This window comes from Neodiprion pinetum, chromosome 2 (genome assembly GCF_021155775.2).
Source record: "Neodiprion pinetum isolate iyNeoPine1 chromosome 2, iyNeoPine1.2, whole genome shotgun sequence".
Classification (NCBI taxonomy): domain Eukaryota; kingdom Metazoa; phylum Arthropoda; class Insecta; order Hymenoptera; family Diprionidae; genus Neodiprion; species Neodiprion pinetum.
Genome location: NC_060233.1, coordinates 35,732,166 through 35,751,461, shown reverse-complemented (window position 1 = coordinate 35,751,461; position 19,296 = coordinate 35,732,166). Strand labels below are relative to the sequence as shown.

The window sequence follows — 19,296 nt, the reverse complement described above, 5'->3', positions numbered from 1 at the left end:
CAATTTCCGTCATTATTAGTTAAAAACCAGCAACAGGTAGCCAGTGACGATTAGACAGGCGACGAGGCGCGCCTGAAAACAATGGAAAGAAGGGAGCATAGCCATTAGCCATGCCTGTGCGCGTATATGCATACCGTGTTAAACACCCCCCGAATCGGCGAAGGCATGCCTACATCGTCGTCATACCACCTCGTACAGAGAGCAGGCTGAAAGAATAAGAAGCGGTAGTGGTGGTGGTGGTGGTTGCACGCATCGCTTGGGCGTGCTGCGCGTGTGCATATAGGACGAGTCGGTGTTAACCGTGATGCGTGGAAAGCTTAGGACGCCAGGGAAACCCGGGCGGAAAGATATCGCCGAGTGTTGGTGAGTGCGCGAGCGGAAAGGAGGCGTTTCCTCACGGTCTGTGCGCTCGCCAATGGTCCATGGCAACCGGGCTCCGCCCACCAGGGTGTACCGCGTTATAGGCGGGCTCGCGCGGGCGCATGCGCGGAACGAAAACCGTGCACTTACACCGAGGCGCGAAAGCTCACCGGCCGCTAACTAACACAATTGCGAACGACGACTCGCTCCGGGTAGTACAACCGGCCAAGAGACGGACACGGACTGTATAGTCAAAAGATCTCTTATTTCTGCTCTGGTAAATCTGTCGTCTCAGTCAGTGTGGCAGCGAAGGGCAAGCCGTGCGCCAGTGACCGTGTCCATTTGTTTTGTTGTTTTAATTTTATTTTATTTTTTTCATTGTTGAAATATCTGTTTATTCTTTTCTTTTTTCTTTTTGTCCTGTCTTACGTTCTACTCTTGTTATAGTTGTTGTTGTTGTTATTGGTTTTTTTTTTTTTTTTTTCTAATCTCTTTATGTATTTATTTTTTCTCGACTTTTTTTCACGCGGTTTCGTTTGACGGTCTTTATATCTTTTCCGAATTTTTTTTTCGTCCACCCGGCCCGCGGGTGGTTCTTTTCCCTTTTTCGCTATACGAGTTTTGAACTCGAATCGATCGATTGTCTGGCGGAATGGAAAACGTAATGAAATATTGGAATGAAAATTGAACATACCTGCAATATACACGATATAGCAAAGCAACGTATACGCGCATGTAATGCGTTTACGAATGGGACGTATTCGTTGTACGGTAGAGTGAGATGCGACAACTCCGGCAATCGAGTGACCAAGTGTTGTTTTAAACAATATTATTTGAGGAGCAGAGGACGCTGTGCTTAGCGAGGCCGGTGCAAGCGTTATCGCACCTTATAAACTTATACGCGTCGCTTTCCGACTTGTGTGCAACGGACACGTTACACACATGCGGCAGTTGTGATATACTTTTCACTCGGAAAACGGGAACTTGGCTCTATCGGACGTCTACTTACGGCTGCATGCAACACCAGCTTGTCATATACACCGTCTAGCAACAAGTTATACGGCAACGAGTACGCTAGCGATAAAGCTCAAGCTTCGCCGTTGTATGTGCCGTCGGCTCCGTAATAGGTGTTCAGCCTTCAAATGGATCCAACGGTGCATGGTGGTAAGCCTGCAACATTGATTTTACATTGCAAATAACCTAACCTAACAGAATTGCCTGCACGTGATGTTTATCCAAACGTCTTAATTATTATTTTAAGTAGCCTATACAACGTTGTGGAAAATTGTTATTGCTTTATTCGATTTGTAATTTCGGTCCGAAACGAGGAACGGCTACGTGCGGGAATACACGCGTTCTCGTATAACGTGATAAACAATTTCAGTGTAACTAAGGTTGCACGGATCATCATGATTTTGTTATCTATTGCTTTTTCATTCGTGTTACAGTTCATTTTTATCACGTTACAAAATGTGTTGGGATTGATATTTCTACACGTGGATTTTGAAGAGTTGTAATCGAGGCATCTGTTTAATGGTGAAGGTACCGAAAGGCAATTTTAACAATTCAAACATTCTAACAAAATGCTTATAAAGCAATATTGATGAAACCTCAATAATGCGTGGGATATGCATATTATGTATCTATTCATTATATAACCACTCTACGCAAATCGTATGTGAACACTTTCGATTGAAAAATGTAACGATTGATCATCAAGGCAAAAAAAAAGCGAAAAATTCGAGTTATAAATGTTACACTGCATGTGATACAATATGAAAATAACGGATATGCTGCAAGCAATACAATATTAGTCCATACTTCTGTACAATGAATAACGTGGTCTTATTGTTAGAAACGGTGCAATTAGAAATCAGGCCTAGGATGATCAGAAAGTTGAAGTTGACGACGTATGAATTATTTGCACAAAATTGCAGGTCACTTGCAATTCCGCGTGTTCGTGTAACTGTATCATTACAGTTTATACCTACACGTTTTTATTGGATGGAGTATATTTATGGTTTATGCATATAAATATTAAAATTAATTTGATTTTACCATAGACTTCCACTACAAGTCTATAGATTTTACCGAAAGATAGAATTGAACAATTGAATCGTGTTTAACCGTATAATAAATATATATCACGATATCAGCATGCTGACTCTTGTTTTTCATAATATGCGTTCAGTCGGTTGAAGAATCTGCACTTTATTTCTGCACGAGTGTTACATATTAAATATAGTTTTATAATTATAGTATACGCACACACACAGAGTCTATACTATAAGTTGCAAAAAAGTCTTATGTCGCTGTGACTGCACCCTCTGGATGAAAAGTCGATTAGAAAACGTTATCGCATCATTGAATCCGCAACACGGTGCAAATCGTGTATATATATATATATTTTTATATATATACACGATTTGCACCGTGTTGCGGATTCAATGATGCGATAACGTTTTCTAATCGACTTTTCATCCAGAGGGTGCAGTCACAGCGACATAAGACTTTTTTGCAACTTATATATATATATATATATAGGATATATATATAGCCTCAAAGCAACTGGATGATTGTTTTATCTCGTGCAAATTAAACGGACATTCCAAATTATTATCAGATCCCTATCTGCAGAATAATATCTTTCTTTGTCTTCGCTTCACAGTACATTCTAGCCTGCATTAAAATTTACGTAGGTATACAAATTTGATTCAAACAAAAAGGTGTTCATTTAGCAACCAACGGTGAGTATATCCATCATCACTGTTTTCTGAGTACATTACTTAAATTCTTGCGTAGGATTTGCTTCTTTAATAAGAAGTGCAGGTCAAATAATTTTTTTTACTTTCCAACTTTCTCACCCTTTCTAATATACTGCGTGTCTCCTCGACTTATACTTACGAAAGTTTTGGATCTGGCCTTGCATACGCATGTTTGTCTGTTTGTTTTTGTTTTCTGTTTCGTTTTTTCTTCCTGTTTTTGTCAAGCTTTAGCTGCGAGCTTCGGGTGCATTTCACACATATGCATACCATATAGACACATGTGTGTGTATATTATATTTAACACCGTGTGTACCTACATCATTAGTGTGGGTAAACAATTAATGTAAATATCTTAGAGCTGCTTTGGTAATTGCGTGATAATTAGATGCATTTCCTGCGTGCAGTGCTGCCCGTAAGCAGCTGTTTAACGAAATATACTTGTCGGCGAAATGTATGTTATAGACATTATACGATACGCGTATCACTGCGGACATGCAGTCATTGTCCTTAATACCTAATACCCTTGTTCCTTGTAGATTTTCAGTCATCTGCATTGTGAGTTTCAATTTATCAACAAATGGAGAATACTGCGGTGAGTTTCCAGTTGCGTGTTTACTATAGAATTTAACTCACATCCTGCGGAACTCTGTGATAAAAAAAAAAAAAAAATTAAATTAAACAAATAAACAACGTGGTCCTCGAGTTCAGCAAATCTCGCTGATGTTTCATTATTAAATACGTACAGGGTTTGCACAGGAAATACCAAATGGACCAAGAAAGCAATAAAAAAAAAACAAAAAAAAATAAACGCGCACAGTAGCAGTTTACGCGCTGAAGCTTTGAGTTGACTTGGGGTAGATTGGTTTGGGCTAGCCCGGAGTTTCGGTTCGAAATGGGCTCGGGGTAGGGGAGCATATATCCCAGGTTACCTAGGTATGCATGCGGGAGTTCGGGCGGAGGCTGGAGTTGCAGTCCCCGGATAAGTTGGTACACAGCGACGAAGAGTTAGTCAGGATCGAGTCGGAGCTACGCCACGGAGAGAGAGAGCGAGTAGTTATAGATTCATTAGCGTTCAATTAGTACTGTTTACACCAAATAAATATTAAATACAGCTTTTAGAAGCGGTCCTATCCTCAGTTGACAAAGGACGGTATGCAAACACTCGGGCCAATCGGTTCGCTTCCGAAAATGTCGAGACTTCGTCGTCTTTCTTCTTCGGGTTCGGATTTCTCTCGCCGTCTCTCACCTGACCTATCCCACTCTCGGTATACTCGTACACTCGCACTGCCCCGTAACACGCCATACGAATCCTGCTGAAAGTTGTACATTTATTTCAACAGTACGTACGCGTAATCACGATACGCGACCGTCACTATCAGAGCGTATCACGGTTTGTACCCTCGCCTCGTCGGCTGGATTCGTCCCTTAATATCGCCGGACTTATAAAGCTAGACGTATACAATGCACCCAACAGGCGCCGGCGCCGAGTAGTTCAGGACCTTTCAAAAATCTGCACCTTTTCCGAAGCTGCAGCCAGCAATCCCTTGTATTGTGTACCGTGTAAACACACTTCCGTTTCCCGGGATTCGTCTTACGGCTAACAGTACACGTAGGTATGCACCCTTGATTTTGAGAAGAAGTAAAGAATTTAGAAAGTTGTTTTGCCGATGCGTATAATGTTTTATATTACATTGACGGTAGAGGTTAATTGTTATTTTTATGCCGTGACAGATATATTATTGGCGAATTATCTCATGCGGATATGACAAATAATTGCAGGAAATTATTTGGGGCCTCGTGACGCAAACGAAAGATTAGAATTTCAATTACACGCGTAGGTGTAACCGTTATTAAATCACATCTGCACGATCTACTTTGGAAGTTATAATATTATACACTAGTATCACTGACGTCATATATTATAAACACGATTGTGCCGGCCTAAGTATATCCGCACTGTTGTAATCGATGTACTAATAATTAGCTGGTAAAAGTACTCAGATAATCGTCTGGATTATTGAACTTGCACTAGATAACGTGCGTATCGTTACTAAATAAAATACACATTCACGGAGTATATAATCAGCATGATACATACATAATTATTCGGGTGTCATTTTTGCTGACATATTCTTTGAGGAATCTGGCTGTGGGGTCAAGGTTCATTTTTGTTTTCATTCTGTGTAAATTATATAATTATCAAACACGTGTACAATCACCTGAACGATAAAATCTCAACTTTCCGTAACTACAACAATGCTTACCATGAGAATTTCACTGCGCGTGTAATTCTTTACAACGCATGAATTAGACTATTCAGATCCGGTTACATAAAATACATTGAACATGATGTGTGTATAGACTGTGACAATTTATTGTACATATAGGAATAACACTTCGACTAGTTATACGATGGTTGGTGATTGTCGATTTCCATCGTTTTTCACGTGCAATTTCTACAGTACAAATGTAAAGTGAACACACACCTTGATCATACCTGCATTGCAAATGTTGTACATGATTATAATCAGATCTTATTGTTAGTACAACACATGCAGAGCTATAATTATCTTGTACGTATGGATGTATATATGCATATATGTAAGAGCCAGGCCGATAATCGAATCTGTCGAGTTGGGGTCGTAAATTTTATATCGTCGCACGCACGAGGTGTAGCGCCTTATAGCGCACTGTAAAAAGAAAACGAAATCGATCAGAGTCAATGAAAAAATTTCATCGCATTGGTATATTACGGTTCTCGAGTTTTGCATCTAGCCGTGACAATTGCAAATCCATTGCGAACCGCCGCAGTCGAACTACCCGTGTACATTATACCTATACATATATGGGGTGTCCCTCAATTTCATATAATATCATTCCTCTTGTTTACCCTGCAATAATGCAAGTAGAGCACACAACGTGTCGCAGTCATTGTTCAATTTGACAAAACAATTGAAAGCGACGATGTGTATTTCAGTTTGCAAGTGCATAATTAGAGATGGCAACAATTCTTTGTTCGCGTTACAATTACATTATACTTACGCACTGTATGTTAATATAGGTATATTGTAGCAATAAGTAACAAATAAATTCAACGTATAATGTGATGAGAGAACCGAAAGAGTGTATATGCATAATTTCAGGTGCGCCTGAACATTTGTTCAGGTATGCATGATGCAGAGGTACATAAATATTGTACTTACACGTTCATCGGCTGCCACAGCTACGCACGTTACATGTATGAGTATATTGGGTTCCGAAGCGGTCAGGCCGCGTTAATAAAATCTGCACCAGCCAATTCTCTTTATGGGTATTAAATATTTTTTTAAATTCATTTTCATTGTAACTGTTGTTGTTATTATTATTATTACAACTGTTATTCATAGCTATTACTTATTCCTTTGCCGACCGTGCTTATCTGCACCGAAGCGCGACGGTTCGGTGCTGATTCTAGTTCTGGATCCGATTGATTCCCTTACTTGTGGCGAGAAACATTTCATAGTGCGGTATTAAATTATACAGTTTCTGGGTATGAGGATGAGATGAGGATCCAAGTCCTCCAGGCGACAACGTAACCATAATAATCTATTTATTTTATCGCAATTAACTTGGTTCCTGTGTATATAACGTATGCGAGTCTGTAGATAATGAGAAAAATTTGTAAAAGTACAGATTAAACCCGTTGAATAGACATGTCATCTGAATTATATTCTGTTACAAGTTGTCCGGCATCACATGAGATGTTACAAACACTGCGGAGTGACATATGTCGTTGTTGACTAAGTCGTATTATAAGCAACAATAAATCACGTTTGCAGGTATATCTCAGATGCAATCTGCAATGGAATTCGTTAACTTATAATATCATAGTATTTATGTTATATCAGATGCCTGCACGATGCAGAAGCTATATGGGGGAAGCAGAAGAAAGCATACATAACATCGAGTACAAACGCGGTGTTTAAATGATCTGATTTATTTTCGTTTTAATTAATATCTATGCAGCAGATCAAAGACGTCGTTGCCAGCGTTGAGCGTTGAGATTCAACCTATCAACAGCACCTCGGGATTTATGTACTCCGCCACCATTAGTTCTCGAGGTTTGGGCCTCCTCGAGCTGCTGTGGTTAACTTAGGCAACCGCTTTTTCATGCATCCGTGTGGACACAACGACGAACGAGGGAGCTTGCAGCGGTTAGCTACTGCAACAACCACTCGTGTTAGCGACCTCTGCAGGTAGTCTGTAAATCATCCTACGGGATTATCGTACCGGCTTACAACGTAGTTTGCAAACATGGCAGCCTCATCCCAGAATTATCGTCGTCCCGTAAATATAGGTATACATATATATATATAATATATAAGTTGCGCTGCGCAATTGGCGATGAAAACTACATGTTTCCTCTATTCTGTAATTTATTTATAGTTAGTCTTATTAGCCAGATAGGTACGTTATCCGCTATAATATTTGTCTATTACAAACGAGTCGTGGAATCTTTGCGCTCTATTTGTGAATGTTGCAAAATCCGAAACCCTGTGGAAGTAAGACGTAGATTATAATCTTGAAGCAGAACAAAAATGCAAGAGCAAAGTGTGTGTGTGTGTGTATACAGATAAACTTTAGTTTCTCCCTTCATTCTGCAAATGTTCAGTACTGCAGGAGTAAAACAGTATATTGTGTAACAAGAAGGCAAACTCGGTCTTTTCGGGCCGAGTATAAGTTCGCAATATGAGTCTTACAATTAGATGAGTCGAAGGCAAATGTTGCAAATACGTGATGCGAAAAGACCGTTTCCTCCTTGTTGCACATGATTCTTTCTATAACAAGATTATGTTGAGCGCTTTTCACGAAGCACGAAATTGAAGTTAGGGTCGCGTAATGTCGGATTTACTCGCGACAGCGTATACATATGTATAGCATATAAATAGGTGCTTTGTGTACCTATGGAAAACATGCACGAAAGATAAACGCGTGAATCATGCTCGCGTTGAATAAAGTTCATTATACCAACCTACGTGTTGTACGGTCGTGTGCAAAAATTTGACATTGTCAAAATATGGATATGAAAGATTTTGGAAACATGCCGAGCCCACGGATGATCTATTATTTTATGTAGGTGAAAGTGTCTTGAAATCGTGCGAAATTCACAGAGATTGAATTATGTTATAGCAGCAGCACGGTGCGCAAACGGAGACTTTGCGATAGAAGTTTGACCGCGTCTGACGTATCGTAAGTTGAACAAACATTGAGAAGAAGCGGACAAATTGCGTTCGTTTGTTCATTCTACAACATATCGCTTCCAACAGGTGTTATACACACCGCGCGTTGAACGTATAAAGTATTACACGCGCGATAAAATGCAGGCACGTTATACTTTTGTGTGGATGCTGTATAGGCATTACACGCGATGTTTTATAACGTGAGAGAAGTGAAGAGAATAGAGGAAATTTTGTCCCGTTCTCGGTTCCCCGATCCTAAATAAAGCCGCACGCGGTGCTTGTTCAACGCCGGTGAAACTGACATCCATCACGCGACCGGGTCCCGCCTCCTCGAACCCTCGGGAACCCTCAGCAGGAACCTCCCCGAGTCTCGCGGCAAGGTCTCGACGACGAACCCTGCGAGGCTCGATCCTCGGGACGGCGAACGCGGGGTGCACGAAACGAAGTTAGGCGCTCTTCGCTCGTAGGTCTGCTCAAGTCCGCCGCAAGCGTCGCGAGGCGTCGTCGAAAGCTCGGTGGCGAGCCGCGTGTTGGTCGTGGTTAAACACATGTACTACACGCGTGTAAACCGACTACACGTGTCGGCCTCTTTGATCTCGGCCATTCATCACTCCTTGCGGGAAAAACTCTAATAATATTACATGTGAACGCGCCCAAGTTCCTGCATGTATTATACGTAGGTACGCACGTATAACAGGGCGCGCAGCGTGCGTCGGTGTGTAGGTATCTGTAATACCTATCTTTTTAAGCGCGCGCGCCCCCGGCGAACCTGTTTGTCCATCGGCGTGTGCGTTGTACACCCCGTTCTGTGTGCTCTCTCTTACCGCGGAACAGAGCTATCCGACTCTATTTGCTCGGTGTTTACTTGTTTGCTTATCACCTCGTTCGCTTGCCCAACGAGCTTTAACCGCAACACCTATACTCCTCTATTCTCTTACGTCGTACAGCGCAACCCTCGTACCAAGAAACCGTTAAAACCTTTAACCCGGATATTTTATACTTTGGATATCGTATTTTAATTCTGTTAATTATTCCTCTTCCAGGCCCGGTTGGATTCTTTCGTCGAGGATAGAATTTTTCTTACAATGCGCTCTGTGCGAACGCGGAACCGAATTTTGCTTATCAAGCATTTCTGATTGAACCGATTTTCATTTGCGAAATGATTTTTGATAAGCTGATCGAAATTTCTTCGGAATTGAATCTCTGTGTATTCTCAGCATGGTTTTAATTATATAGTTGTGATTATCAACGGTAATTATCAAAATAGTTGAAATCACCGTATGGATTGCATTGCATTGATTTCTCGTTACAATAGGTATTTAGCTCAGTACACGAGTTAGCGTGCAGTAATAAAAGCGCAACTAATATATACATACACACACCCTGTCTAGGAATAAAAATCATTCGAGATTGTCAAGACTCATTTCTCACAAATACTTAATAGACACAATCGGTACCCGCTCATATGATCGCAGCTACGCGATCTTTGGTCATTTTTTTACTCGACTTACGTGAATTTTAAGAAATGAAATGCCGAGCTAATAGTCGTCGAAAACTGCGCAAGGCAAAGTCTAAGACGCGTTATTTATCAAGGGGAGCGCATCTCGTTGCGCTCGATTCGCAAGTTCGCAGACATGTATACCTATATGTACAATACACGCAGCCATGGTGTGAGCCATGTGATAAATGGTAACGTGCGCGTAAGCTCGTGTAATTCGTTACAATTCTGCATCCGCACACGAATGCGAGTGTGGATTGCTCGTTTCTTGAGAAGCCATTCGAGGCAAACGCGTTCCGACACCGATGCACGAGTATGCGCACAACCTGCACCATCGCCGAGTGGAAAGAGGATGAAAAAAATGGCGATGAAATGAGGGGTAAACGGGGCTGAAGAGAGAGAGAGAAAGAGAGAGACGTACAACGTTGGCAAAAACGCGTCTCCGTCGGCGGAGAAACTCTTCCGAGAATTATTCAAGACTGCACCGTTCAGTCTCCAACACCGACTCTCCCTCCGTTCGGATTTATTGCGTTCAAAAAGTAAAAGAAAACGAAAAGGTGAAGAGAATAAAAATAAAACAGAGTGAAAATATTACGAGGGAAACCTTCCGCCGAAATATATTATAGCTTTCGGGTTATTGGTGACAGAATGGAAGAGAAATAAATTTAAAAAAAAGAAATTGTCAAATTTTACTGCAAAACACAAGTTGCATTAACCATTTTAGGAGCACATTAAATCTACACGACAGATTTCGATGAAATTTGGTATAGGAGGGTTTCTTGGATCGCTGCAGATCACAAATCCGTCATAAGAATTTTTTACACTTTGATTGCTTATAACGATTTCAAAATTAATATTTTTTTAGAAAAAAAAAAAAACGATTCACTCAGGTTTAATAACTGTCCTGAAGTCTCAAAAGCTCAAAAGTGCGACTCTTATTGCTTAATTTGTAGAAAAAAAAGTGAAACTTTACGCGCGCGAATCACTGAAAATTTTTTATTTGCTGGTACTGAAGGTTGTCATTCCTGATGTATACGTTCTTCCATGTTCGAAAGAACAAATCAAGAATACGTCAGCTATTATAGGTATAATTTGTATGCAGACGTTACCGGAGGTGAAAACTAGCCGAGGTATTTCGAATGACCAGGTACCTCACTTCTGTAGATTAGTTTCATTCTGCACAGTAAATTAAATGCCAAAGGCGTTGAATAGTTCGCGAAATGAGCTTGAGCTGGCGCCAATTTTAAACTACCTTGTCTAGGCTGTCACCGGGATGCGTTGACGCGTTAATTTTCAACCCTTTCGCCAAACTTTCGCAACAAAAAGCTTTCCAGTGAATAAAATCCGAACAAGAATACGAGCTTTGGTCTTTCACTTGGCATTCGAGTGGTTTCGATAGACGAAAAATGACTCTGTATTATGTTTTTGGTACAAGTCAATTGTAGAATAATATGAAACTATGTTCAGGTTTCGTTTCTGAGCAATACGGAGGGCCGAAGTTTTTCGATTATCGAGATCCAGTTTTCCTTCACATTTAACAGAGTTGGAAAAGCAGCCAGCTGAATTTGAAATGATGCAATCTCGAAATAACTGTACGCCGATCACGTAAACTGAAAGAAACTACTCAGAAAATTAATACACGGAGTGATTGACGACATAGGAAGCGAGGAAAGAAAGTCGGTGTAACCAACATATAGGTGTTGAGGTTTACCCGTTGATCAACGGTCCAAAGCTCTAGACCAGAGCAGCTCGTGGATCAGGAAGGCGGTAAAAAAAGAAAGGACAAGCAGCAACTAATTAGGTACATTTCTCCTCCACAATTAGTGCAGCTAGCTACTTTTTTTCTAAAAGCCCCTGCACAAGCCAAGTCTTCGAGTTTTAGAAAGTCGGTTATTTCTTCAAAGAGTGTGACGATACACAGAAATAGTGGGTCGATGATCGTCCTCCGTCGTATCATTTTACTCACCGCGGTACAGATTTATTATATCGCTCCAAGAACCAGAATTTAATTAAGGGTGACGAACACCCGACTCAAGTATCACCGACCAGGAGTCGAATCGGAGTGAAAACTTTGACTTCACGAAAGCACAGCTTCTTCTTCTTCTTCTTCTTCTCGACTCTTCGCAGATGTATCAGGATCGATCAGAATCTGCGTGCGATCAAGGAGTACATATAATTACGAGCTACATCCGATGGTCAAAGATTGACGTGTGACATGCAGCACGGAATGAGTTTCACGGCGGGCTGGTGGAAATAGCTCGACTCGCGTGGCTCCTGCTTTTCGAAAATCAGACAAACGTGGTCGGCGCGGTCAAAGTTAAAGATAGCCTCTGACCCTGCGTCGGCGGGTAGGAGAGAGACTGCAGCTATAATAGATCTACTCGCGTACCAGCAAGACGTTGCATTGGGGTAGCGAGAATCGAGCTATAACGTCTAGCTCATCGTCGGCGTCAGACGTCGTCCGTATGTAGGAGATTCGAAACGTGCTGCACCGCGCCCGCCATCCAACCCCGGAATTCAACTCCAGGGGCAATTGCCAGGGCAAGGAGTTTGCTAATTAAGGGTTACTCAAGGGCAGACTGTTAACTCAAGTGTTAACCCACCGCGACGCGGACGGGCCGAACGATGCATGGATCTCATTAGACGATTTACCCTTCGGAAAACCCGGAGGGGCGCGTGCCGACACAGATACCTATGTCGTTTCGTCGAGATCTTCTAGATTTTTCCCTTTCTACGAAACTCTTTACGCAAGATTCTCCAAATGCTTTTATCCTGAAGCTCGTATTCTGAACGTAAGCCGAATGGATTATAAATATCTACCGGGAACGTCGAGTAATTGGTAAATTAATTTAAAGAAGATATGGAAATTATCTATTCTTCGCTGCAGATTAACAATGGATCCATTGGATCCCAAGAACGGGTGCTTGATTTTATTTGTAACCGTATTATAGTTACGAAATGTTGAGAAAATTCATTTTACCACTTTGCCCTTCTGTTCACCACAATTCATACCTATGAAATAGCAACAGCATAGTTGAAACATCGCTGGTACCTTGTGTAATATTTGCCCAGAGTTATGTCGTGAAATTAATCGTAGAGGATTATTCAAACGTAGACACGATTGGTGTGGTGGTTATATTCTGTAAAAAAAAACCGTAGTTATTTCATTATGGAATGCGTCTAAAGCATGGCAAGCAATTGCACGGCATCTTGAAAAGCACGCGTCGGATCTTTCAAGCTTGTACGGTACTTGAAGCTGCAGGCAGCCCCGGTAAATGAGGCAGAACAAACTCTCGACTACCTACAATCGCAACCGCGAGATCGAAATACCGAGACAAAAACCCACGACTTCGCATATCACGACTGTTTTGTTACGTCAGTCTCGTTTCTAAATTGAACTCTGGTACAGTTTAACTCCTGTCACTAGAGTGCTTTGCATACTTAATATCTTTGCAAGAATTATTGTCGTCGCGGTTCATATCCAGTCGAAACATCCCAGAGAGAATACGAGTCGAGATTTTCGCGAACGCCTCTACAATCTGTGTCGCATGACAGTATATATGATACCTATCTTGATCAGTCCCATAAACAGAAATTGAGCACCAATTGAAACAATATGTCGGCAGAAAAATCCCACCTTTTCTGTCCCATGTTTCAAACGCACGTTCAAGTTGGGAAAATTCCAAGCGATTCGTGTGAAATTGAACTTTGCAGCGGTGCCAGACCTCGTTTACTACCGGAATATCGAGATGTCTCGTACATGGCATCTCGAGCCTTGGAATCGGGGTACTGACCATGAAACGGTTACGTTCGAAACAATAAGAGTAACAAATAAAACGAGAATTTATCGAGGGTTTAACGGGCCATAAGGTTACCCCATGATCAAGTTCGACACGCCGGTTATGCGCCATGCCTAGTGTTAGTGGCACCCATTTTACACTCCCCGTTCGTTACACTAGCTGATGACGATGACCGTTTGCAGCCCTGTACCTTCGAGCGTTCTTTTTGTATATATATATATATATATATATAGAATGGTATTGCAAGCATCGCGAGCTATCGATACGTGCAGATGATGCAAGGACTTGATGTTTGTTTGCAGATAGCAATGGTGGAGGGATCGGAGTCGGAGGTGGGGGCCAGCAGCAGCAGCAGCAATACGGAGAGGTTAATCAGCTGGGTGGTGTCTTCGTGAATGGAAGACCATTGCCGAACGCGGTGAGACTGAGGATCGTCGAATTGGCGCAATTGGGGATTCGGCCGTGCGACATATCGCGACAGCTCCGGGTCAGCCACGGATGCGTGAGCAAGATTTTAGCGCGGTACCACGAGACCGGAAGCATCCTTCCGGGCGCGATCGGAGGAAGCAAACCCCGAGTGACCACCCCCAAGGTCGTGCAGTACATAAAGCAGCTCAAGCTGAAGGACCCGGGAATTTTCGCGTGGGAAATCCGGGACCGTTTGCTGTCCGACGGAGTCTGCGACAAGTACAACGTTCCCTCGGTCTCCAGCATATCCAGGATCCTGAGGAACAAGGTTGGCGCCGCGACGTCCACCGCGATCCATCACCACCCTCACCACCCTCATCATCCGCATCATCCTCACCATCCGGCCCACCATCATCACCACCACCATCACCTCTACGCAGCCGCGGCTGCAGCCGGAGCGGCACTTTGCCCCGTGCCTTATCCTCCGACACCTTATCACAGTACGGCATCGGCGGCCACGCATCATCATCATCATCAAGGTGAGTCCACGTGCATACCTATACATATAAAACTCTGACGATGTCTGTAACGCTTCAACGTCTCGTTTCTTACTTTGGCTTCTTTCCTCCGTTCGACTGTAATCGTCTAATTGGAATTGTTCTTGCGGCTGTTGGTTTGCCAAGAATTATCTTGCCCCTGCATCGTGTTACACGCGTTTTTCGTAACGCTGATATTTACGTCGAATTTTAACATTCCCGACGATATTCTTCACGACAGCGTAATTATCAGGCAGACGATCTAATCGGTATTAAATAACAGGGATTATACATCGTATAAAAGTTATACGTGTGGTCGAATTAACTTCACACTGTACAAATATAATTCCCTGAATTTGAGATTTATTTAAGATTCGATTATTCAAGTGGTGATGTTTTTGTTTCGCCCGCAAGGGCCGATGCAATTGTATACCCATCGTGAACGCAGAGTACACACTTCGCTGAAATAATTAACGTACATGCATAAAATTAGTATCGGCGATAATGAAATACCTTTATCTTTATCTTCGGAGTCGCGACTTCTATAGATTCGGGATGACATCTGTGAATAAATTCTTAATTATTCCCCTAACTCTTTCGCTTTCTCATTCTATTTTCTCTCTCTCTCTCTCTCTCTCTCTCTCTCATTCTATTTTCTCTCTCTCTCTTTCTCTCTCTCTCTCTAATCGTTGACCCGCGATGCAAGTCGTAGTGACTCTAGCGTGTCTTACACAGATCGGGGAAGTAAATTACAATTCAGTTCCGATGCGTTCCAGTGGGCTTGACGACGCCCCAGTCGTCGAGCAAGATGCCCCCGTCGCCCCCAACCCCAACGCCAGGCGGTGGTGGTCATCGTGAACAGTCAAACACGGCGTTGCAGTGGCCAAGTCCTCACACGGTTCACGATATACTGGCAAGCAGCGTGCCAACGATACCGAATTCCTCGGCGCCGTCTTCCCTCTGCGTGATCATCAACAACAACAATAACAACACCACCATCATCACGAGCAACAACAACAACAACAACGACGACGACGACGGCGACGACGACAACGGCAATAACAGCAGCAGTAACAATAATAACAACAACAACAACAATAATATAAGCAACAGCAATCATGAACATCATAACGGTAACAACAACAACAACAACAACAACAACAACAACAACCATGACCACTCTCCGTCAAGTAATTATCACAACCACCCTCATCAACACCACTATCACCACCAGCAGTATTACGCCTCGACACTTTACCATCATCATCACCATCATCATCATCCCGCGGCAACGACTTCGGGCGGACTGCAGGCTGCAGTTATGATGCAATCATTGAACACCACTCAGCCGGCCAGCCCGTGCAGTTAGTTTCGCGTTGTAACCGAAACTGACGAATGTTAACGAATGTGCAATTATATACATGTATCTTTAGACTTTTCTGGAATAGGTATTTAGGATTTACTATGGAAATCGATTTGAAGGGTTGATTTTTCAACTAACTTTGCGGCGGATAAACGCTGTGTGACTCGTTACGAAAACGAAAGTACTCGGTGATAGGATTATATTTATGCTCGTTGGACTCGGAAGAAGCAGAAATGAATACCCGAACCTTGGAGCGTTCAAACCCTGAGGCTAGTCTTTTCCTTCAATCAACGATCAAGCTGTTACACGCTGACGTTTACTGCAGTTACTGCACCATAATCTGGTTACAGTGAGTGATGCTTTCTTGCATATGGACAAGAGGAATGTACAGCTTTTGGTATTATAGTTACCGGTGTTTTTTTTTTTTTTTTTTTTTATATATAATAAATTAGGTACCTTCATCAACTCCGGTGTACACAGTAGATATTAAATTTTCTCTATTCGCAAATAATAATAGAAATATATCATATCACGTATAGACTATTTATGATAACATTTTACTTAGGATGCATGGCAGTGGCGGATATTGTGACAAGCTGTATTATATATATATATATAAACGTGCATACGTAGGATTAAATCTATACATTATCTATGTACGGTTTACCTATGATAGGAAACGAGCAATATAATTATTTGTACGAGGCACGATTGCGGTCGGGTGTTGATGTGTGACTGCCTGTGTGTACATAGTACATAAAACGCGTGTGCGCGCATGTGTGTATGACGTTGACGGTACGATTAGGTATATTTTATTATTTATTGAGTCTGCGAAATGACGACGGCGCCGCAATGTAGCTAAATTGCTGTAGGCATTATTTGCGAATTATCGCGCAAACCTTATCGCGTCATCTATTGATGTTCGATTTAATATTCGTTAATTTATTTTAAAAACACTTAGTACTACTCGAATATTTTATAGACAGTGCAAGCTGCAACAATTAAGGTCAACACCAGACGAATTTATTACAGTAATCGTTGTTCAGGTCGACATAAATCGCAAGTATTATATACTCTGTAAAGTAATTTATTTCCCACTTTTGCAATAACATATTTTTATAATATGCTTGTTGGATTAGTTCAACATTCTATCAAATTCATAATTACCGGTTATACACCCGTACTGATTACCTAATTTGGGTGCATCTCACGCAATGCTTTGACACGTTGAATGCTTGAAAATCGAAATATTGCCTTTGTGAAGTTTGCGTATATATTATATACATGTAGGTAAATTTATCGTGGCAATGCGCGAATGGCTGAACGATGTTATTGTTTCATGCCGAATCTAGGCGCGTATGGTATAATTAAGGGATGAGATGTATAAGTTATGAGTATTTGTGTCGGAATCACGTTTTTATTGTAAAGAATAAAATAGGATTATTGGTCAAATGTAAGGCTTATACGATATCAGAAAAATAATATCTATTATAATTGTACAGTATAATAAAATTTCGCAATTTAATATCCTACTTTTCTTTTATAAAATAATTCTTTCACTTCCCATGCATGTGCAGCGCAGATCTAGGTGTATAAAAAAAATGCTAATTTTCAGAAGAAAATACAAGAAGCCTGACATTACGCGCTTCGTTTGCAAATACACAATTATACGAGTTGACGGGTGAAGACGTCGACAGCCGAATTTCCGAGCCAGCATCAGAGTCGATAACGTTAGTAGATCGGTAAACGCTGTTGAGTAAACATTGGACGATTCCTCAGTTTCGACAACGAACCTTGGTGAGGAATTCTACGTTTATACATTGCAGGCACAACGAAACTTGAGACCGATGTGTGAAAGATTGCGAAGACTCAAAACACGGAAACTCACAGCTGAATTAATTGCAGTCGCGACACATCTGAACAAGGCATTAATTTTGCATGTGAAAGAGGGTTTGTACATTTTAAATTATTACCGATTACTCGTTATTGGACAAACAGGTGACTGCAATGCGGTTGTTAATCGGATGCTTGCTACATTACATCACGTTATCCATTATAATATATCTGTAATGCAACGAACGATTGGAGCTTATTAAAACACAAAGGCGACTTTGACGCGCGCTTTATTGACATTTACAATTAGTCTTGGAATATCTCCCGTTGATTATCTCAGTCGTACAGTACAAAACATTAGAAATATTTTTGTTGGAATACACTTGTAACGCGTTAAACATTTTTTCAAACGTGACGAAAATATTTTATTGACACTGTCCACAGTCCGCGCTGTGTATAACGTGTACTCTAATGGTTGTGAAGCATACCTGCGGGGAATTGGAATATTCATATTACGTTTCCCAACATTTATATTTGTACATTCATTCGTCTTCACGAACACCACATGTCTACATATATTCTAAATGCCGTGAACGGTTAATTGCTCTACACGCACAAAGTCCGAACCCCGTAGTTGCAGGATCTGGCCGTTTGATTCGATGAAAAAATCCACATGAGAAGTGAAAGGTGGGGACGAAACAAGACCCGCCTACTTGTACCACCGTACCCGTTTATGCCGTAATCTAATCTCCGTTCGCTGTGATGATTATCACTTCGCAAGCGTCATCTGGTGGAAAAAACATAAAACTAATGTAACCAGGCTGACGGTTGACCGTTGACCGTGATTTTTAGAGTGTGGATGGTAGAACAGGTGTATAATTGATTAGGTTTCGTTAATTTACGTGACCCGAGTAATTTGAAACCCCAAGAATTACGATTTGCTTTCATTAAAATCAAAAACTTAGGTTATGTGGTGATAAAATGGCGCCGACAACCAGGCTCCGACGTCATGAGAACATTTTCCATTAGTCTGGAGTTTGGAGTGCCCGAAACTGCAGGCTGAGAATTGCGGAGAGATATGCGATCGAGTTTAAGAAGGTGAGCTGGCCGTCTCGAGACGAACAAATCGAGGAAGGATATCGTTGTGTACGGGATTCGAATCGGATTTCACTCGATTTGAAAATGTCAGAATATCCGTAGGAACGCGGTACGCGTTTGAAACTTGAATGCCACGTGCTCGTGATACTGTCCAGCCGAATACATCGAAATAGTTCACAGCCTCTCAGCGCTGCGTCATGTAGTCAAAGTTATAGTTATACGGGCATAATGAGACTCGTGCGGCACGGTAAGCCGTTCCTTTGAAATTCGAATATCGTTCTTTCTCCGCCCTATAAGACACCCTGAAGCGCGGCCTCTGCGGTTTTTCGCCCCGTTCCTTAAGCTCTGCGGCCGTGCTTGTGCTCCTTATACGCCTCAAGGTTCGACTCTGCAGTAGAGTTACACGGGCCTGCAGG

General features: G+C 41.8%; 1 protein-coding gene across 2 annotated transcripts; it reads left to right on the top strand.

Moving 5' to 3' along the window:
* Positions 1-672: 672 nt before the first annotated feature.
* LOC124213008 (paired box pox-meso protein) lies at positions 673-17,481 on the top strand. 2 transcript variants are annotated; one of them, XM_046613763.2, is made up of 4 exons: positions 673-1,524; positions 7,131-7,461; positions 13,945-14,589; positions 15,363-17,481. In XM_046613763.2, the coding sequence occupies exons 2-4, from the start codon at positions 7,419-7,421 to the stop codon at positions 15,953-15,955; spliced, it is 1,281 nt and encodes a 426-aa protein (XP_046469719.1). In that variant the 5' UTR covers positions 673-1,524; positions 7,131-7,418; the 3' UTR covers positions 15,956-17,481. The 2 variants fall into 2 exon arrangements, with proteins under 2 accessions (XP_046469719.1, XP_046469720.1); XM_046613764.2 differs by lacking the exon at positions 7,131-7,461.
* The last annotated feature ends 1,815 nt before the right edge of the window (positions 17,482-19,296 follow it).

Excerpts from the sequence above, each read along its gene's own strand:
- LOC124213008 (XM_046613763.2), top strand. The coding sequence starts at position 7,419 with ATGGCAGCCTCATCCCAGAATTATCGTCGTCCCGTAAATATAG. Across the intron at positions 7,462-13,944 it reads TCGTCGTCCCGTAAATATAG|ATAGCAATGGTGGAGGGATC; the intron begins GTATACATATAT and ends GTTTGTTTGCAG. Across the intron at positions 14,590-15,362 it reads GCATCATCATCATCATCAAG|TGGGCTTGACGACGCCCCAG; the intron begins GTGAGTCCACGT and ends GATGCGTTCCAG.